Raw genomic sequence first — 18749 nt, forward strand, 5'->3', positions numbered from 1 at the left:
TGAATGATCATTATTTGTTATACCAGTGAAATGTCCAAACTGCCTCTGCATGCCAATCATCTGACTGATCTAATCATTTTTTTAAATCTAACCAGGCAAGTCAGTTAAGAACAAATTCTTATTTACAATGACTGCCTACCCTGGCCAAACCCCTCCCCTAACACAAGACAACGCTGGGACAATTGTGCGCTTCCCTATGGGACTCGCAATCATTGGCCAGTTGTGATACAGCCCGGAATCGAGCAAGGGTCTGTAGTGATGCCTCTAGCACAGATGCTGCGCCGCTCAGGAGTTTCATGGGAATATGAATTGAATGTCCTTTAATTACTGTTCTGTGAGTGAATTACAGCAGATGGTGTTAAACTATTAGCCTTGTATTTTGTTTCAATTAAAGTTTATATCCATCCCTGGTGCATGAGAAGAAGAAAAAAAAGAAGCTACAATTCTGCTTCAACTCACCATCTTAAAATCTCATAAATTAGGTGTTTTTGGTGTAATAGTAAAGTTCTAGGCCTCCTGTGCTATGCGGTTGTGTTTTTATGTAAAAATGAAAATGATTAGTTATGTGATCTTGCATGACATTGATTCAGCTTGGTTGTAACTTTACTAAACGAGCACAATTGTGAGAATTTTCTATTTGTAGTAAGAAATGATGAGTGGGGCTATCATAAACAGATATTCAAGTGTTTTAAGCGATTGGAGCCCCCTTCGTGTTGCTGAAAGGCCAGTGTCGTGCAATGGTGTTAAAAGCTGAACCAGCTTGTGGTGCTGAAGGATAGCGCCAGTGTCGTGCAATGGTGTTAAAAGCTGAACCAGCTTGTGGTGCTGAAGGATCGCGCCAGTGTCGTGCAATGATGTTAAAAGCTGAACCAGCTTGTGGTGCTGAAGGATAGCGCCAGTGTCGTGCAATGGTGTTAAAAGCTAAACCAGCTTGTGGTGCTGAAGGATAGCGCCAGTGTCGTGCAATGGTGTTAAAAGCTGAACCAGGTTGTGGTGCTGAAGGATAGCGCTGCCTTTCGGCCATTTCAGGAACAAACAATAATTTGCAGTAATAGTACTACGACTACGTGGTATATATCTATTTCTAGGCTGCAGCCTAATGTAAATACAAATACATATAGTTTATCATTGCACGAGGAGAGCTTTAGATGCCAGTAGGCATTTCATTGTAGCTTACACTACGGTGTATCATTCAACTTCCATTTGATGAGCTTGAACACATGGTTACAATAAACCCTATTACAGAATACAGAATAAAAAACCAAGCGGTGAACTATCAATTCATATTTATTTGCATACAAACTCAGCAAAAAAATAAACGTCCTCTCACTGTCAACTATGTTTATTTTCAGCAAATTTAACATGTGTAAATATTTGTATGAGCATAAGATTCAACAACTGAGACAAACTGAAATAGTTCCACAGATATGTGACTATCAGAAATTGAATAATGTGCCCCTGAACAAAGGGGTGGTCAAAATCACAAGTAACAGTCAGTACCTGGTCTACACTGGAGTGGCTTACCAAGAAGACAGTGAATATTCCTGAGTGGCTGGTTTTGACTGAAATCTACTTAAACATATATGGCAAGATCTGAAAATGGTTGTCTAGCAATGATCAACAACCAATTTGACAGAGATTGAAGAATTTTAAAAAGAATAATGAGCAAATGTTCCAGGTGTGGAAAACTCTTAAAGACTTACCCAGAAAGACTCACAAAAATAGCTGCCAAAGGTGCCTCTACAAAGTTTTGACTCAGGGGTCATGAATACCTATGTAAATGAGACATTTCTGTATTTCATTTTCAATAGATGTGTCATTATGGGGTATTGTGTGTACAGTCGTGGCCAAAAGTTTTGAGAATGACACAAATATACAATTTCACAAAGTCTGCTGCCTCAGTTCGTACGATGGCAATTTGCATATACTCCAGAATGTTATGAAGAGTGATCAGATGAATTGCAATTAATTGCAAAGTCCCTCTTTGCCATGCAAATGAACTAAATCCCCAAAAAACATTTGCACTGCATTTCAGCCCTGCCACAAAAGGACCAGCTGACATGTCAGTGATTCTCTCGTTAACACAGGTGTGAGTGTTGACGAGGACAAGGCTGGAGATCACTCTGTCAGGCTGATTGAGTTAGAATAACAGACTGGAAGCTTCAAAAGGAGGGTGGTGCTTGGAATCATTGTTCTTCCTCTGTCAACCATGGTTACCTGCAAGGAAACATGTGCCGTCATCATTGCTTTACACAAAAAGGGCTTCACAGGCAAGGATATTGCTGCCAGTACAATTGCACCTAAATCAACTATTTATCGGATCATCAAGAACTTTAAGGAGAGCGGTTCAATTGTTGTGAAGAAGGCTTCAGGGCGCCCAATAAATTCCATCAAGCACCAGGACCGTCTCCTAAAGTTGATTCAGCTGCGGGATCGGGGCACCACCAGTACAGAGCTTGCTCAGGAATGGCAGCAGGCAGGTGTGAGGGCATCTGCACGCACAGTGAGGCGAAGACTTTTGGAGGATGGCCTGGTGTCAAGAAGGGCAGCAAAGAAGCCACTTCTCCAGGAAAAACATCAGGGACAGACTGATATTCTGCAAAATGTACAGGGATTGGACTGCTGAGGACTGGGGTAAAGTCATTTTCTCTGATGAATCACCTTTCCGATTTTTTGGAGAATCCGGAAAAAAGCTTGTCCGGAGAAGACATGGTGAGCGCTACCATCAGTCCTGTGTCATGCCAACAGTAAAGCATCCTGAGACCATTCATGTGTGGGGTTGCTTCTCAGCCAAGGGAGTGGGCTCACTCACAATTTTGCCTAAGAACACAGCCATGAATAAAGAATAGTACCAACACATCCTCCGAGAGTAACTTCTCCCAACCATCCAGGAACAGTTTGGTGACGAACAATGTCTTTTCCAGCATGATGGAGCATCTTGCCATGAGGCAAAAGTGAAAACTAAGTGGCTCAGGGAACGAAACATAGATATTTTGTGTCCATGGCCAGGAGACTCCCCAGACCTTAATCCCATTGAGAACTTGTGGTCAATCCTCAAGAGGCGGGTGGACAAACAAAAACCCACAAATTCTGACAAACTCCAAGCATTGATTATGCAAGAATGGGTTACCATCAGTCAGTGACCCAGAAGTTAATTGACAGCATGCCAGGGCGGATTGCAGAGGTCTTGAAAAAAGAAGAGTCAACACTGCAAATATGGACTTTGCATCAACTTCATGTAATTGTCAATAAAAGCCTTTGATACTTATGAAATGCTTGTAATTATACTTCAGTATTCCATAGTAACATCTGACAAAAAATATCTAAAAACACTGAAGCAGCTAACTTTGTGGAAATTAATATTTGTGTCATTCTCAAAACTTTTGGCCACGACTGTAGATGGGTGAGCTTTTTTATTGTATTTAATCCATTTTGAATTCAGGCTGTAACACAACAACGTGTGGAATACGTCAAGGGGTATGAATACTTTCTGAAGGCACTGTACCTCTAGGCTGCTATACATACTTATTTGGTTTGTCATTCTATCGTTTTTCATGGGATTTTAGTGGTAATTACATTTATTTAGAATTATTTATCAGAATTAATTTTCCAGAAATAGTTTTACCAGCTCAGTGTATTCTCAAATTGAAAAAAAAGGTGCGCCACTCCTTGCGCTCCAGCAGCACTACAACCCTGCCAGTGACGCCTGTTCATACTGGTGTTATACAGGGGAAATAGTTGACATTATGTGATACAGATCAACTCTTTTTTTATTATTATTATTATACAGATCAACTCTCTCTGTGTGTGGGTGTTGCCACGGTAACAGCGTAGCTTACTTCAGGTAAAGCGCGTGCAAGAGACTTGTCCCTGCACGAGCGAAAGATCCAGAAACTTCTTTCGGACTGCGCGAGCGAGGCCACGGTGACTTGATTCTAGATGCGTCATTGCGCACAACGAGGAAAAGCAGTTACTGGTCTAGGATTGATATTTACATTTTGCCCTGTCGTTTTTTGCTACAGAAGAGAATATCCAACAACACATCGTGGTTAATACTGCGGTCTGGAGTGGGAAGAAATAGATAGCAAGAGATGTACGTGTACGGGGTAGGAGGGAGCTAACGTTAGCGTGCAATGCATGGGATGCATATTCTTGGAAATGCGGGGTAGCTTGCTAGCTAGCTTCAAGCTTAATCAGCGTTTAACTAGGGCTGGCTGTGTCTGGAATGCCCAAACCTTTATACGTGTATAGCAACGCTGCAATGATAGTTTCCATATTGTCCATGGGACACAGAAATGCAACGTTAATGTTATAGCTTGCTAGCGGGTGCCAAATGTAGCTAACTAACTAGCTAGGCCTGCTCTATGCTCCTTCATGCATGGGGCGATTAGTGGGAATGAATGGCGCGCTTGTCAGTTTACACTAGTCGAAATGTCGGCTTTACACTCGCGCAATGATACTCGTCCATATCATCGCGAGCCATAGTGTTACTTTAATAATAATACAAGGCGGAGTCTTGGCTTCATAGCTAGCTAGTTATTCAAGTTATTCCTTTTTATCACGTGGACTAGCTAGTTTTAGCTAGAGCCATATAAATTGGTATTAGCGAGCCATTTCCTTGCGAAGTGGCTCTTAGCTACTGGCTTGTTAGTTGGAGTTTCATGTGGCCTGCTAGCTAGCTCATGAATTAATATGTCGGAGCTGGTTAGCCAATAATACCTATTAGGCTTGGCCATCAAACCACTGAATTCAAGGAAGCCTTATCCCTTGAGACCAGTGACAGTGAGCCACCTGACAAGTATGACCTTGGATTAAATAAAGTTGATGGGTGGAGCTACACTCCAGCTGATAAGTTAATGTTCCTGATGTATAGTGTCTGAATGAACCAAACAATGTATTACCTTAGCTAGCTAATCAATGCTTAAAGCAAATGTGTATGCTTTCTGTTTCACCATGCATGTAGCAGATGAGTAGACAGCTTTCTAAGTGGCACATTATTCAGTTTTGCATCTATAATGAATGGCTGGAACCAGAGTGATATATAGATGGAACAAGCCCCCTATCCTTCCCACATTTTATCCCTTCATAAATGTATCCCCTATTCCCTAATGATGGTAGTCTTGGTAACTGTCTGTTAAACTATCATTCCCCTCGCCACTCCCTGTCATGCTAAACATGTGGCATAATGACATAGAGTGGAATGTTGGCTAAACAAACTGGTACCCAGGCTATAATGATGGGGTGCAGTTTCACAAATATGGATGGATGGATTTCATAATCAAAAACTAGAAGACATTGATCACTGCTTTGTATCGGACTAATCAGTCTTCTCTAACGTCCTATAGGCAGCCAGCAACAGCGAAGTGGTATGACAGAAGGGACTCTGTCTTTATTGAGTTCCTGGTAGAAGACAGCAAAGATCTACAAGTGAAGTTTGAAAAATCAAAACTTGATTTCCGGTAAGCTGCTTCACCCGGTACACACTGTAGTTTAAGTGAGACTGATTTTAGGCTAAATTGTGAGCTGTCTATAAATTAGGCCTACTTCAGAGACACTTGGGGAGGGCAGTTTCCTGGACACAGATTTAAACCTAATCCTGGACTAAAAACCATCATCTTCCTTTTAGCCCATGAATAAGATCAATCTTATTGGCCCTTACTGTCTGAATGAACAAAACCATCTATTTTACTTTGTCTTTTCAGTTGTGTTGGTGGGATTGAAACCCTCAAACACCATAATGAATTGGACCTTTTCGACTCAATTGATCCCAATGTAAGTATGTTTTTCATTTAGCTGCAGAATCACTATCTGCAATGACCTGGATGTTAAATTGGCTGACAAAAAAGGTCCCTCATCCAAAATGACTTGTAATATACCGATTATCTCTCTTCCTCTCGTTACAGGCATCGAAGCACAAACGTACAGACAGATCAGTGTTGTGTTGTCTGAAGAAAGCAGAGGCAGGAAGAGCATGGCCACGGTTAACAAAAGACAAGGCAAAAGTAGGAACTGTTTCAATGCGCAATACTATGTATTCTACCTTACTTTTTCTGCCCTGTATTTCTGGGCCTCCAGTCCATGTATCTTATTCCTAAAAGGCCAAACTGATTAGCACCCCTACCCTGAGACGCTTTGAATAGGCTCAGATCACATAAGAAGGGCATTTTGTCTTTAATGTTGGTTAAAATCATTTTGATTTGGGATGTCATGTTTTCTTTCTCACAGTTTCAATGGCTGGGTGTCGACTTCAACAACTGGAAAGACTGGGAAGATGATTCTGATGAGGATCTGTCCAGTTTCGACAAGTTCTCAGAGGCAAGCATGTCACGTTGCACAAAGTGTGTCATGTTTTAAATGTGTTAAATTATATATATTTTTATGTTGAAACAATGATTGTTGCTTATTTTCAGATGATGAATACGATGGGAGGAGAAGACGGCATGCCAGATCTGGGCATGGGTGGTATGGAAGGTCTCGAAGAGGTCTGTGTTTATTTTCTGTCATCTAAATTCATTTTACAGCAAATATATCAAGGCAAATGCAAACATTTACCAGTGTACTATATACGGTAGCTGCAAGAGAAACTACTTGCTTTCTTGCTCTGTTGAGTTTTCCAGTTTTGACACTGAATCTCATATTGTTTTTATTTCCAGCACGACAGCGATGATGAAAGTAAGTTGTGATATCATTTTAGCACATGGTTAAAAGCAAGCAGCCAATTTCTATAGCATTTTCATGGTGCATTTCATTTGAAAGTTGTTCATAAGTCTCATACCATCCACACATGAGCCATGTTGTAGACTTGGTAGATTAGCTTTTTACCTTTTTTAAAATCTTTTTTACATTTTAATATTTGTAATTTTTTTCAGAGATGCCAGACCTGGAGTAATGGTGCATATAAAGTCTGTAACCGATGACGACAAGAAATGAAAGCCTCAAAGGTCGGTTGAAGAGAGAGACGAGTTGAGTTGGTAGCCATATTTGAAAAAGGAGGAAATATCAGCAGTTTTCCAAACACGTCAGAGGAACCTCACTGAGGAGAGACTGTATCTGTCGTCATGGCATCGCAGCAGAGCATTCTCCAGCCAATGTCTTAGTGCTGTGCTTTGCTGTTCTAATTCTGCATGGACAATTCAGTTGTTTCCATGATGTGCTGTGGGGTTCAGTTATACCGTGCTTTAACTTAACAACCAGGGGTGCCTTCAGCAAGGAACAGTGTTATGGAACGTTCAGATAGAATTACGTCATGTAGAACAAAGGTGCCACTGACATGTAGAATGAAGGAATCGTGTCGGCTCATCGTATTTCAATCTGCAACGTTTGACAATGTTTTCCTACTGAATGTGGCCCCGCTCTGATGGGATAGTCTGAAAGTTACTCTCCACCTTTTTATTTAATAACGTCAGTGAGGTTACGTATTGAATATCAACATAATTGTAAATTCTAACAGAAGAAAAAATATGTTTTAAAACAACTGCCTATTTTCAATAAAGTTGTTTTTTTTTTAGTGAGAAATTACCCCTTTTGTTCGTACTGTACATTTTTTGTTTTATTTTTCTTAATATATTGAAACAAGTTTTAGCTCGGAACAAATATTTTCTCAATGTACGTTAACATCTGGAAAGGTATGAGAAATTAATGGATGAAATATGCATGTTAAACTTATTTTACAGTATAGCATGAAAAACCTTTCAATCACATTTTGCAAGGATGCTTTTGCTTTAGTTAACATCGTACATACAGAACATTTTAAAAGTATATACCGTTGGTTAACTCTGTATTTGTTGCATGCTGTTTTGTATAAAACAAGCAGCAAATTATTTCTTCCACATTCAAAGGGGTGCAGAAACGCAACAAAAATAACTTGTCATTAAATGGCCAAGTTTAATTTGCACTCGCAGTACAAAAAAAAACAAATGCACGTGTTAAAACAGATGCACTACTATGTTTCGCCAACCTATATCGTAGATGTTTCATCGTTGATGAAATATCAGTTTAAATGCGGTGGGAATTTCTCCACATATTTCTAATAAACTGTCTCTGACTAAGTTGTTGTTGTCCGGTTTAAAAAGTGTCTTGGCACGTAAGTGAGAATAATATATCTTTGACCTAAACAGATTAAAGGGATATAAAGGGCATGACAACATGAACAAGGGTCATCTGTTATTACAGCATGTGAGAATTAGTCTGTTGAATGCTAGTACATGCTATGACCACCAGGTGGTGTTGATGGTCTATATACCATGGCTTCATACCCAGATATAACCATTGATGCATCATTGGATATTACACAGGAGCAGGGTACTGAGAGCATCTATACAGATTAGAAACCAACATAGCAATATGTTCTGCCAGAGAATGTACCTTTTGGACAGTCCCACTTTAAGTTTTCATTTCCTCTAAACAAAATTATTGTTGGTTCAGTTTAGGAGCATGCTAAATGTCGGCACTGCTCACCATTCACGGACTAAAATGAGTAAACACTCGATTCTGCTGATTGGGGCTTTTGTGTTGTGTCAGTAATAGATGGTAATATTCTCCTTTTCAAAGAATCATGCACAAACCATTAATTCCAAATCTTTTTTGAATTTGTTTATATACATAAATGTAATTTCCCTGTCCATGGAGTTCTATCACATTTATATTTGGGTTAGATTTTACAATTGGATAAGAAATAATGTATATTATACAGATGCAAGGAAAATATGTTGTGACTGAATTGCACACCTGTCACCCCATTGGTAAGAATGAACCTAAAACTGTTCCAGTGTTCTTTTCTACAGTTCAATCTAGAAGAAAACAGACAAAGACAGAAAAATCTGAATTTTAGGAAGTTTTTAACATAAAAATTATAAATCCAGGATTCTCTGATTATTAAAGTATATAATATGTTCTTGATAGGATCTAAGCGTATGGTTATTACATATTTTCCCCATACCTTTCATAACTAAATGGTCAAAGAGGAGAAATTGTATAGCTTTGAAATTATATTGTCTATCTATCCAGTTTCAACAATCATGGTAAAAACAAAACAAATTGTACACTGTACATCACAAAGCTTTTCAATGGAATACAAGCATCATTATTTGAATTTTAAAAAGTAAGGAAACCTATTATATCCATCGCTGGGGGAATCAAGCGGAATAAAAGTGAATGTAAAAAGGAGAATCAGTTTACATGTCTGGTTCGGTTTACTTCTCTACCAAGCAGTGGAAACGGAAAGGGGGTGTAATAGCACAATGAGCTGGTTCAACGATGCAGTACCCCTCCCTCCATCCCATCAACTGTCCTGTCATCATTAGATCAGAACACAAAATGTCCGCCTTGTAAACAGAGGGAGGAGGTAGGGGGGTAAAGCAGGAATGGAGGGAAGAGGGGGACCAAGGAGTCGGGGGGGGGGGCAAACAAGTGCACGTTTAGTTTACCTCACATCCTCACCCAGACAGTAACACAAAGCTAAAGCATTTAGTCGCCTCAGTTAACACGATCCTCTCTCTTTTTCGCCTCTGTTTTTACCCCCCAGGTATAAGAACCATAGCCTGGTTTCAGATCTATTTGTGATGTCTTGCTAACTTAATGGCAACATAGCACAAACAGATCTGCAACCAGGTGATAAGAACCTGAGTTTGGAGGGAAAAACAGACCTTAAACCGACCCCCCTCCCCCTAGAGAGAGATGAGAACCTCTCCTCCTAGAGAGAGAAGAGAACCTCTCCCCCTAGAGAGAGAAGATAACCTCTCCTCCTAGAGAGTTACGAGAACCTCTCCCCCTAGAGAGAGATGAGAATCTCTCCTCCTAGAGAGACGAGAATCTCTCCTCCTAGAGAGAGACGAGAACCTCTCCCCCTAGAGAGAGAAGAGAACCTCTCCTCCTAGAGAGAGATGAGAACCTCTCCTCCTAAAGAGAGATGAGAACCTCTCCTCCTAAAGAGAGATGAGAACCTCTCCTCCTAGAGACGAGAACCTCTCCTCCTAGAGAGACGGGAACCTCTCCTCCTAGAGAGAGACGAGAACCTCCTAGAGAGAGAAGAGAACCTCTCCTCCTAGAGCGAGATGAGAACCTCTCCACCTAGAGAGAGAAGAGAACCTCTCCACCTAGAGAGAGAAGAGAACCTATCCTCCTAGAGAGAGAAGAGAACCTCTCCTCCTAGAGAGAGAAGAGAACCTCTCCTCCTAGAGAGAGAAGAGAACCTCTCCCCGGCCTAGACAGAAGAGAGATTTAAAGGATATGTATAAGAAAGAATCTACAATCAACTAATAAAATAAGCTTGATCCACACGACAAAGCCAGTTTGATTTTTTTTGTTATTAAGTAAAATGACACAAAATAAAAGCCAATCCAGCTATCACACGCCTGTACATGAAACCGCTGTAACAGCAAAACCTTTAATGAAAAAAAAAACCCAGCATTCCAGAAACAGAGTAAAACATAACAGTCTGGCACAGATAATACTGGTACTGAACTGCATACAGAAGAAACCCTTTTATGTCTTCAGGCACTTATCATGGCTGTAAAAGTCAAAGTTGACGAGAGACATCAGGTCAAAGAAGTGGAATTTTGTAATACTAAATGAAAAATAATATACAATTTCAAGATAATGTGTTTAAATAGAAATGGAGATTGAGTTTTTGTGTGTGTTGTGTGTTAATTTTCATATAAATCTGACTGTTTGTGCTCCCCTAGAAGAGACAGTCTACAATTAGACAGAACAATTTTTAAAAAGACAGCTAAAAATTGAAGGGCTTTTGGACAAAAGGGGAGCACTCTAAATATGTTGCTAGTAATGAATCAGAACTTTCATTGAAGGAAGAGGGGGACAAAAGATGCTTCTTTCCCTTAGAATAGGCTGCAGTCTAACAAGGTACAAATCTGTTGTTCTGTCACTGAACAAGGCAGTCAACCCACTGTTCCCCCGTAGGCTGTCATTGTAAATAAGAATTTGTTCTTAACTGACTTGCCTAGTTAAATAAAGGTAAACTACGTACTGTAAAACAGCATGATGATGAACAAAGGAATTGTTAATGAGACAATGGTCTCCTAAAACACGCACAAACAACACAACGCATGACTTGAAAATATAACTAGAGTTGAAAAAAATCCCTGGAAATTCTTCAAGGGCATAATAATAACATACACATCAGGTACCAGAAGTTTCATAAAAAAAATGAAAAAGCATAAAGTTCACTGCTCTACTGTAGCTACACTCCTAGCAGACTACAAAATATAGATAGAAAAGAAGAGAGAGAAATGCCCCTGTCCTGAGCAGTTACAGCTACCTGGTCAGCCAGGACTGACCCACTCCCTACACAACAGGCCGCAGCAGGGTGCTTTCTTCAGTGGCCACTAAGTCCTCTTCTTACCCTCCATCTTTGTCCTGCAGTCCATTGGAGGGAGGGGGTCATAGTTCACAGGTTGGAGGAGGGTTAGAGCTTTGGCTGCCCAGTAATTCAGCATGTACTGTTTCTGGATCAGCAGAGTAAGGATGAGGAGGTTGAGAAAGGTGGAGTTGTCGTGATGGTCTGTGTGTACTATGTGGGTGTGTGGGTTAGAGAGGAAGAGAAATGTGTGTGTATGTGTGTTGGGTAGGGTTGAGGGTTCGGAGGAGGTTTGTGTACAGAATAGGGGAATATGGGGTTCAGAAAGCCAACTTTCTTCACCAGGCTTATAGGGCCTGAGTCTTGAGCTCGATGGGCTCTCCTCTGGCGTCTTGCTGGCTCTCAGCCTCTGGGGGCCTGGTACCCTTCAGGATGGCCATCCTTTCAGAGAGACTGCGCATGCGGGGGAACAGCATGAAATCATAGATAATAGCTCCCATAGCACCGCCAATCATCGGACCCACCCAGTACACCTGCCACAGGACCAGAACAAAGAGAGGGAAGAGAGGAAGACAGAGACACATACACACAGAGTGAGTGAGAGAGAGATAGGGAGGGAGAGAGAGAGAGAGAGAGAGGGGGGGGGGTGTGTTGATGAGTTCATCTAGCTACATGTCACATTACACAGTTCTAAACTCCAAACAACACATTGTAACTTGTTTTTAACTTGCTGTAAATGTTAAATGTAAATGGCTTTATAAGGTGTGAACAAAAGGTCTTACCCAGTGGTTGACAAATTTTCTGACCAGCACAGCGGGGGCGAAGGACCTGGCAGGGTTCATTCCAGTACCAGTATAGTACATCTACAGGAAGGACAGTGGATCAGGGTTATGTTTAGGTAGCAGTGTGTAGAATATGGAGTGGTCAAAAACCTCCCTGCATCATAATCGCCCTCTCTAGTGTCCTAACCAACCACATCAAAACAATGGATTACACACTCCTTCTCCCTTGTAGTCACAGGGATGGATTAGTCAGGTTTTACTGCTTCTGTCATTGTCATCTAATCATTCATCATTTAAATTGACCGAAACCTAAATCCCCAGCTTTTGTCTATTATATATGCTGTTGTGATCGTATTGTTGAGTCATAATGGCCTCTCTCTCCAAGACTGTCTCTTACCCCACCTTCATCCCAGTTGACCCTGTGTCTAAGCTCGTTTTCACCCCGATACAATTCCCTATATAATTCATGGTCTATAAATATATATATTTGATATATTTGTAATATGTCTTACCCCCAACAGATGTCCTATGAGAACAGAGAAGCCGATGGCCAGGGCGGCAGAGCCCAGGCGTCCGTTACGCCTCTCGTCGGTCACAGCGAAGATGCAGACAACCAGCTGCAGGGTGAGGAACACCTCCACAGTGGTGGCCATGCCCAGGCTGATACCTGGCTGCAGCTGGACAAGGGGTCAGAGATCGAACACGGCTTAGTGAATGGTTCCAGTTCACTTTTGGAAGTCATATCGGCTCCACTGGCCGATGTGAAAAACTTCAGCAGTCAGTCAATCAATCAATCAATCAATCAACAGGTTGAACCTTAAACACATCAAAATGACTCACGGAGAAAAGATCATTAGCAAATCTTACATTGTCCTTGCATTCTAAAGAGTGGTGTTTTTGTATCATCACCTATTCATAACGTCTAACATTGTAAAATAAAATTCAAAATGTATCCACAACCCTGGCCATGTTTTATTAAAGACTGTTGTACAGATTCAACTGCTATATAACCAACACATCTGCCACAGGCCTTCTATTAGGACCTTTAAACTGAGTTGCTAAATTGTCTGATACTCACAATGTTAGAAAGACTGAATTGGAAATTCTAATAGACCACCTAATTGTGGTTACACACACAGATGTTCTTTATCCCCTGTCAAGTTCATTTAATTCATTCAAATGGCAGATGAAAATGGAACTCTGAAATGTGTGATAAATACTTTCCTATCAGGGTTGGGATCAATTCCATTTCAATTTAACTGAATTGACTGAATTCGCCTATCATGGGTCAAGTAGTCCAAAGATTGTCTATTATATTGACAAGATAGTCAACTGACTGCTCTAACAATGGAAATACTGTCCTCAAAGATGGAAGGCAGGCGGGAGGAGGCGAGATAAGGTGGGACAATTCTAGCCAATGAGAGAGCAGATACACGTGTGAACAACAGGCCATAAAGATAGAGGACTCATCTTTGTATCTCTGCCATCATAGCGTCAGCATGGGCTCATCTCCATTTTAAAGTACTCTATTTTCTTCTTCTTTGACTGATTGCTCCCAACTCATAGGAATCCCCACCCAGTTGACTACTTTAAAATGGTGGAATCCCTTAATGGAAAAGCCCTCTATCTGTCTCTATGACAATAGACACTACTCTGATAGTCATAAAAAAGAAAAGTTGCCTCATGCCTCATGTGTCCATGTATATATCAGTGCATTCGTAACAACCTAACCATCACTACCGTCACGTAGCAAATTAGCAATACATTTTTGTGTTGACCAAATTCTACACTCTCATTTACCTCACTTCGTGGGCTTATTTTCGTGGATACATTTTGGGCGGAGTAAAACTTCTCGCTTTGCCTCTTTGTCTCTGGCTAATCTTACCATGTTGAGTGCCAGGTTGCCCCTCATGTTGTTGGGGGTGACCGAGTAGAGCACAGCGGCCCCAGCCAGCGCCCCCAGACACTGGGCCACGATGTAGAAGACAGCGCGGAACAGGGACATCTGGGAGCCAATCAAGTAGGCGAAGGTGACAGCCGGGTTGATGTGTCCACCACTGATGTGACCGATGGACTGGATGAGGGTGGCAGCGGCCAGGCCGAAGCAGAAAGCCACGTGGAGAACGTTGTGGGACCCGGTGGTCCAGCGCAGAGCCGCCCCCAGACCGAAGAACACAAAGAACATGGTGCCATAGAACTCAGCGAACACTGCCCGCCAGAACGACATGGAACGGAACTCCCACATGGTGGCCAAAAAGTCAAGAGGCTAGCCCAAATGGCTATCCCAAATGTGTATTCTCCTTTAGAGTGAGCTAGCTCTGCTTACCGTATCAATAATGACTTATCTCAGTGATGCCTTCAAGGTAAGATTAAAAAAAGAGAGCAAACTTCAAAGCAAAATTGGCCCCTAAACCTAAAGATGCTTCCGCACGTAAACAACAGTTCCACATGCAACTCTCTAGGAGTCACTAACTTTACTGACTTCCAATGATCTGCAATGTTGCTTTCTGTAAGCTGTTTTCAGTCCAGTTATAGAAAACCGCGTCCTGTCTGTGTGGATGGAGCGTGGGTCTCTGTGCGTCTATATGCCAACCCTGCTGGTCCTGTCTGTGTGGAGCGGAGCGTGGGTCTCTGTGCGTCTATATGCCAACCCTGCTCGTCCTGTCTGTGTGGAGCGGAGTGTGGGTCTCTGTGCGTCTATATGGCAACCCTGCTCGTCCTGTCTGTGTGGAGCGGAGCGTGGGTCTCTGTGCGTCTATATGCCAACCCTGCTGGTCCTGTCTGTGTGGAGCGGAGCGTGGGTCTCTGTGCGTCTATATGCCAACCCTGCTCGTCCTGTCTGTGTGGAGCGGAGTGTTGGTATGCCAACCCTGCTGGTGGTTAGTAGAGAAAAGGATGTCCTGCAGACATTCAGCCTCTCTGTCAGAGCAGGGAGAGCCCATGGGACTATTTATAACAGCCCAGGGCCACGGGCCCCCGGGGGAAGGGGCTGGGAGGGTTCACCGTACAACACAACAGATCAACACAACAAAAATACTTAACCCTTCTCTCACCCTGACCTCTCGCTGCCCAGTGCCCATGCCAGGGATCATCATCCTAACCCTAAACCTGAACTCTGAGGTTCATATAGTTCATATAGTCCAGGACACAGATAAAAGGTTGAAGGAGGAGAATTTTGAAAGGCTATAGGTTTGAATAGACATATTTTACTTTGATCATGTGTAAACTCAGGAAAATCCTATTGAACAGGTACCAGTAGTTTGGGTGGTATTCCTAACTGTTAATATTGGTAATGTTAGACGTTGAGGTCGGTAAGGTCAGATACTTGACATTCTGCTACTACCAGTAGTGGATCGCTTTAGACAAATAGCAAATCACATTTTATTCGTCACATGCTTTGAAAACAACAGTGAAATGCAGTGAAATATTATTTTTTTCCTTTTCCAACAAGAAAAAAATTATAATATATATACACACACATATATATATATATATATATATATATATATATGAATAATGAATAAATACACCGTGAAAAACAATAACGAGTAAAAATGACTTGCCTATATACAGGGAGTACCAGTACTGAGTCGATATATATAAGACCTATACTGGTTCCCAGTTAGCCTTTCCAGAGTCCTATTGGGCCCATCTCATCTCTCCAGTGGGATAAAAAGGGTCTGTCCTCCTCTCTCAACATGCTTCAAGTGCTGACAGACACCAGAGGACAATCCCAGCATTCATAACACCATAGAGCAAGGGAGGCCCCATAACAGAAACCAGGCTGAACTCACAACCTGCTGCCAACAGAAAGACTGAAGTAATGTGTGGTTATGCATGCAGTATTCTCATCTCACTATGACCTGAAAGACAGGACGAGTTCAGGAGATTGATTGACTTACTGTCTGTTATGACAACATCAATGTAACTCTGACAATATTCTTTGATTATTGAGGGTTTATAATATGTGTGGCTTTATATCAATGCAAATCAGTGATATGAACTATATCCATATTAAGAAGCCGGTTTGCCTCTACAATGGTGTTCTCAACTGTTAGTATTTTCCAAAGTTGATCTCTAACACTGCCTTGAATATGTAACTGGGTTTTGAACCTTCAACCTTCAACCTTACCCTCAACCTTTAACCCCCTCAGTTGGCAGCACTGCATCCAGAGGGGTGCCTCATTATCAACCGGTCTTTCTCAATAGTCTTCTGATTGTCTCCACACGCTAAGCTATTCTCATTCTCACACATCCACTCTATGAAACCCTTCAATGGAAACTCCTAGTGAACGATCATTACATTGATTGCAATACATGTATTGCTTTATTCTCCATAGGTAGCTCTCTCCCTAGTATTCTGGATGGGTGCAATGCAATTCAAGTTGGTTCTGCTCAGCCCCATATTTGATTAGGCAGACTTTTACATTGTATGTGGCGGCTGAGCGGAGAGGCTCGGGCTCAGGACAGATAAAGCAACAGAGGAGGAGGAGAGGGGTGGGGGGGGGGTTTGTTATTGAGCTTCAGCACGGGAGCGTCCAGCATCGCGCTGATCAGGCTAGCCCGCTAGAGAGGACAGACGGATGAAAGGATAGTGCTGTGCTCAGGGACATTTTCCTCCCTTCCTTTCATACGCTAGAAACAAAAGGCTCCCAGTCACAGATTCTGTTGCTTTCTATGATCTGTTTGTCTTGCTGTCGAATGTATAAGAGCTGCCCTTATCCGTGGTGGAGCAGTAGCTACTCATATAGCTGCCCTTATCCGTGGTGGAGCAGTAGCTACTCATATAGCTGCCCTTATCCGTGGTGGAGCAGTAGCTACTCATATAGCTGTCCTTATCCGTGGTGGAGCAGTAGCTACTCATATAGCTGCCCTTATCCGTGGTGGAGCAGTAGCTACTCATGTAGCTGCCCTTATCCGTGGTGGAGCAGTAGCTACTCATATAGCTGCCCTTATCTGTGGTGGAGCAGTAGCTACTCATATAGCTGTCCTTATCCGTGGTGGAGCAGTAGCTACTCATGTAGCTGCCCTTATCCGTGGTGGAGCAGTAGCTACTCATATAGCTGCCCTTATCCATGGTGGAGCAGTAGCTACTCATATAGCTGCCCTTATCCACGGTGGAGCAGTAGATACTCATATAGCTGCCCTTATCCATGGTGGAGCATTAGCTAATCATATAGCTGCCCTTATCCGTGGTGGAGCAGTAGCTACTCATATAGCTGCCCTTATCCGTGGTGGAGCAGTAGATACTCATATAGCTGCCCTTATCCATGGTGGAGCAGTAGCTACTCATATAGCTGCCCTTATCCGTGGTGGAGCAGTAGATACTCATATAGCTGCCCTTATCCGTGGTGGAGCAGTAGCTACTCATATAGCTGCCCTTATCCGTGGTGGAGCAGTAGCTACTCAGATAGCCTACTCTTTCCACCCCATATCTACAGTATATGCACTCACTGTGTAGCATACCCTTTACCAAATTGCTTATACTGTAGTACCATGGGACAGAAATTCCATAAGAATACATAGATTTTGGGTGAGCCATGTCTGTTAACAATCACATTCATTTAAATCAATCAAATGTATTTATAAATGTATTTTTACATCAGCAGATGTCACAAAGTTCTTATACAGATAACCATCCTAAAACCCCAAAGAGCAAGCAATGCAGATGTAGAAGCTCCATGGCTAGGAAAAATTCCCTTTGAAAGGCTGGAACCTAGGAAGAAACGTAGAGGAACCTAGGCTGGAACCTAGAGGAAACCTAGAGGAACCTAGTCTGGAACCTAGGCAGAAACCTAGAGGAAACTAGGCTGGAACCTAGGAGGAAACCTAGAGGAACCTAGGCTGGAACCTAGAAGAAACCTAGAGGAACCTAGGAGGAAACCTAGAGGAACCTAGGCTGGAACCTAGAGGAAACCTAGAGGAACCTAGGCTGGAACCTAGAGGAAACCTAGAGGAACCTAGGCTGGAACCTAGAGGAAACATAGAGGAACCTAGGCTGGAACCTAGAGGAAACCTAGAGGAACCTAGGCTGGAACCTAGAAGAAACCTAGAGGAACCTAGGCTGGAACCTAGGAGGAAACCTTGAGGAACCTAGGCTGGAACCTAGAGGAAACCAGGCTCTGTGACGTGGCTAGCCCTATTCTGGCTGTGCCGGGTGGAGATTAGAGAGTACATGGCCAATAAGGCCAGATCATTCTTCAAGATGTTCAAACGTTCATAGATGACCAGCAGGGTCAAATAATAATCACAGTGGTTGTAGAGGGTGCAATAGGTCAGCACATCAGGAGTAAATGTCAGTAGGCTTTTCATAGCCGATCATTCAGAGGTCGAGACAGCATGTGCATGGGAGGGGGGGGGGGGACAGCTGGTCTGGGACAAGGTAGCACGACCAGTGAACAGATCAGAGTTTTATACCCACAGGCAGGACACCAGAAACTGGATCAGCAGCACGGCCAGGAGTCATCAGGCCAGGTTGTCCTGAGGCCAGGAGTCATCAGGCCAGGTTGTCCTGAGGCCAGGAGTCATCAGGCCAGGTTGTCCTGAGACCAGGAGTCATCAGGTCAGGTTGTCCTGAGGGTGGGAGTCATCAGGCCAGGTTGTCCTGAGACCAGGAGTCATCAGGCCAGGTTGTCCTGAGGGTGGGAGTCATC

At 42.6% G+C, this 18749-nt stretch overlaps 2 protein-coding genes across 2 annotated transcripts; one reads left to right on the plus strand and one right to left on the minus strand.

Annotated features, from left to right (window-relative positions):
- The first annotated feature begins 3648 nt into the window (after nt 1-3648).
- Nucleotides 3649-8048, plus strand: LOC139416864 (prostaglandin E synthase 3-like). Its single transcript, XM_071166010.1, has 8 exons — nt 3649-4093; nt 5346-5459; nt 5703-5772; nt 5904-6002; nt 6226-6315; nt 6411-6482; nt 6654-6672; nt 6870-8048. Coding segments are annotated over exons 1-8 (486 nt in total). The 5' UTR covers nt 3649-4091; the 3' UTR covers nt 6890-8048.
- A 2865-nt stretch (nt 8049-10913) lies between these two features.
- On the minus strand, nt 10914-15493 carry LOC139416865 (lens fiber major intrinsic protein-like). The gene is made up of 4 exons (XM_071166011.1): nt 13982-15493; nt 12609-12773; nt 12097-12177; nt 10914-11847 (listed from the first exon to the last, which is right to left on the minus strand). The coding sequence occupies exons 1-4, from the start codon at nt 14339-14341 to the stop codon at nt 11662-11664; spliced, it is 792 nt and encodes a 263-aa protein (XP_071022112.1). The 5' UTR covers nt 14342-15493; the 3' UTR covers nt 10914-11661.
- Between the last annotated feature and the right edge of the window lie 3256 nt (nt 15494-18749).

This window comes from Oncorhynchus clarkii, chromosome 9, assembly GCF_045791955.1.
Source record: "Oncorhynchus clarkii lewisi isolate Uvic-CL-2024 chromosome 9, UVic_Ocla_1.0, whole genome shotgun sequence".
NCBI classification, from domain to species: Eukaryota; Metazoa; Chordata; class Actinopteri; order Salmoniformes; family Salmonidae; genus Oncorhynchus; species Oncorhynchus clarkii.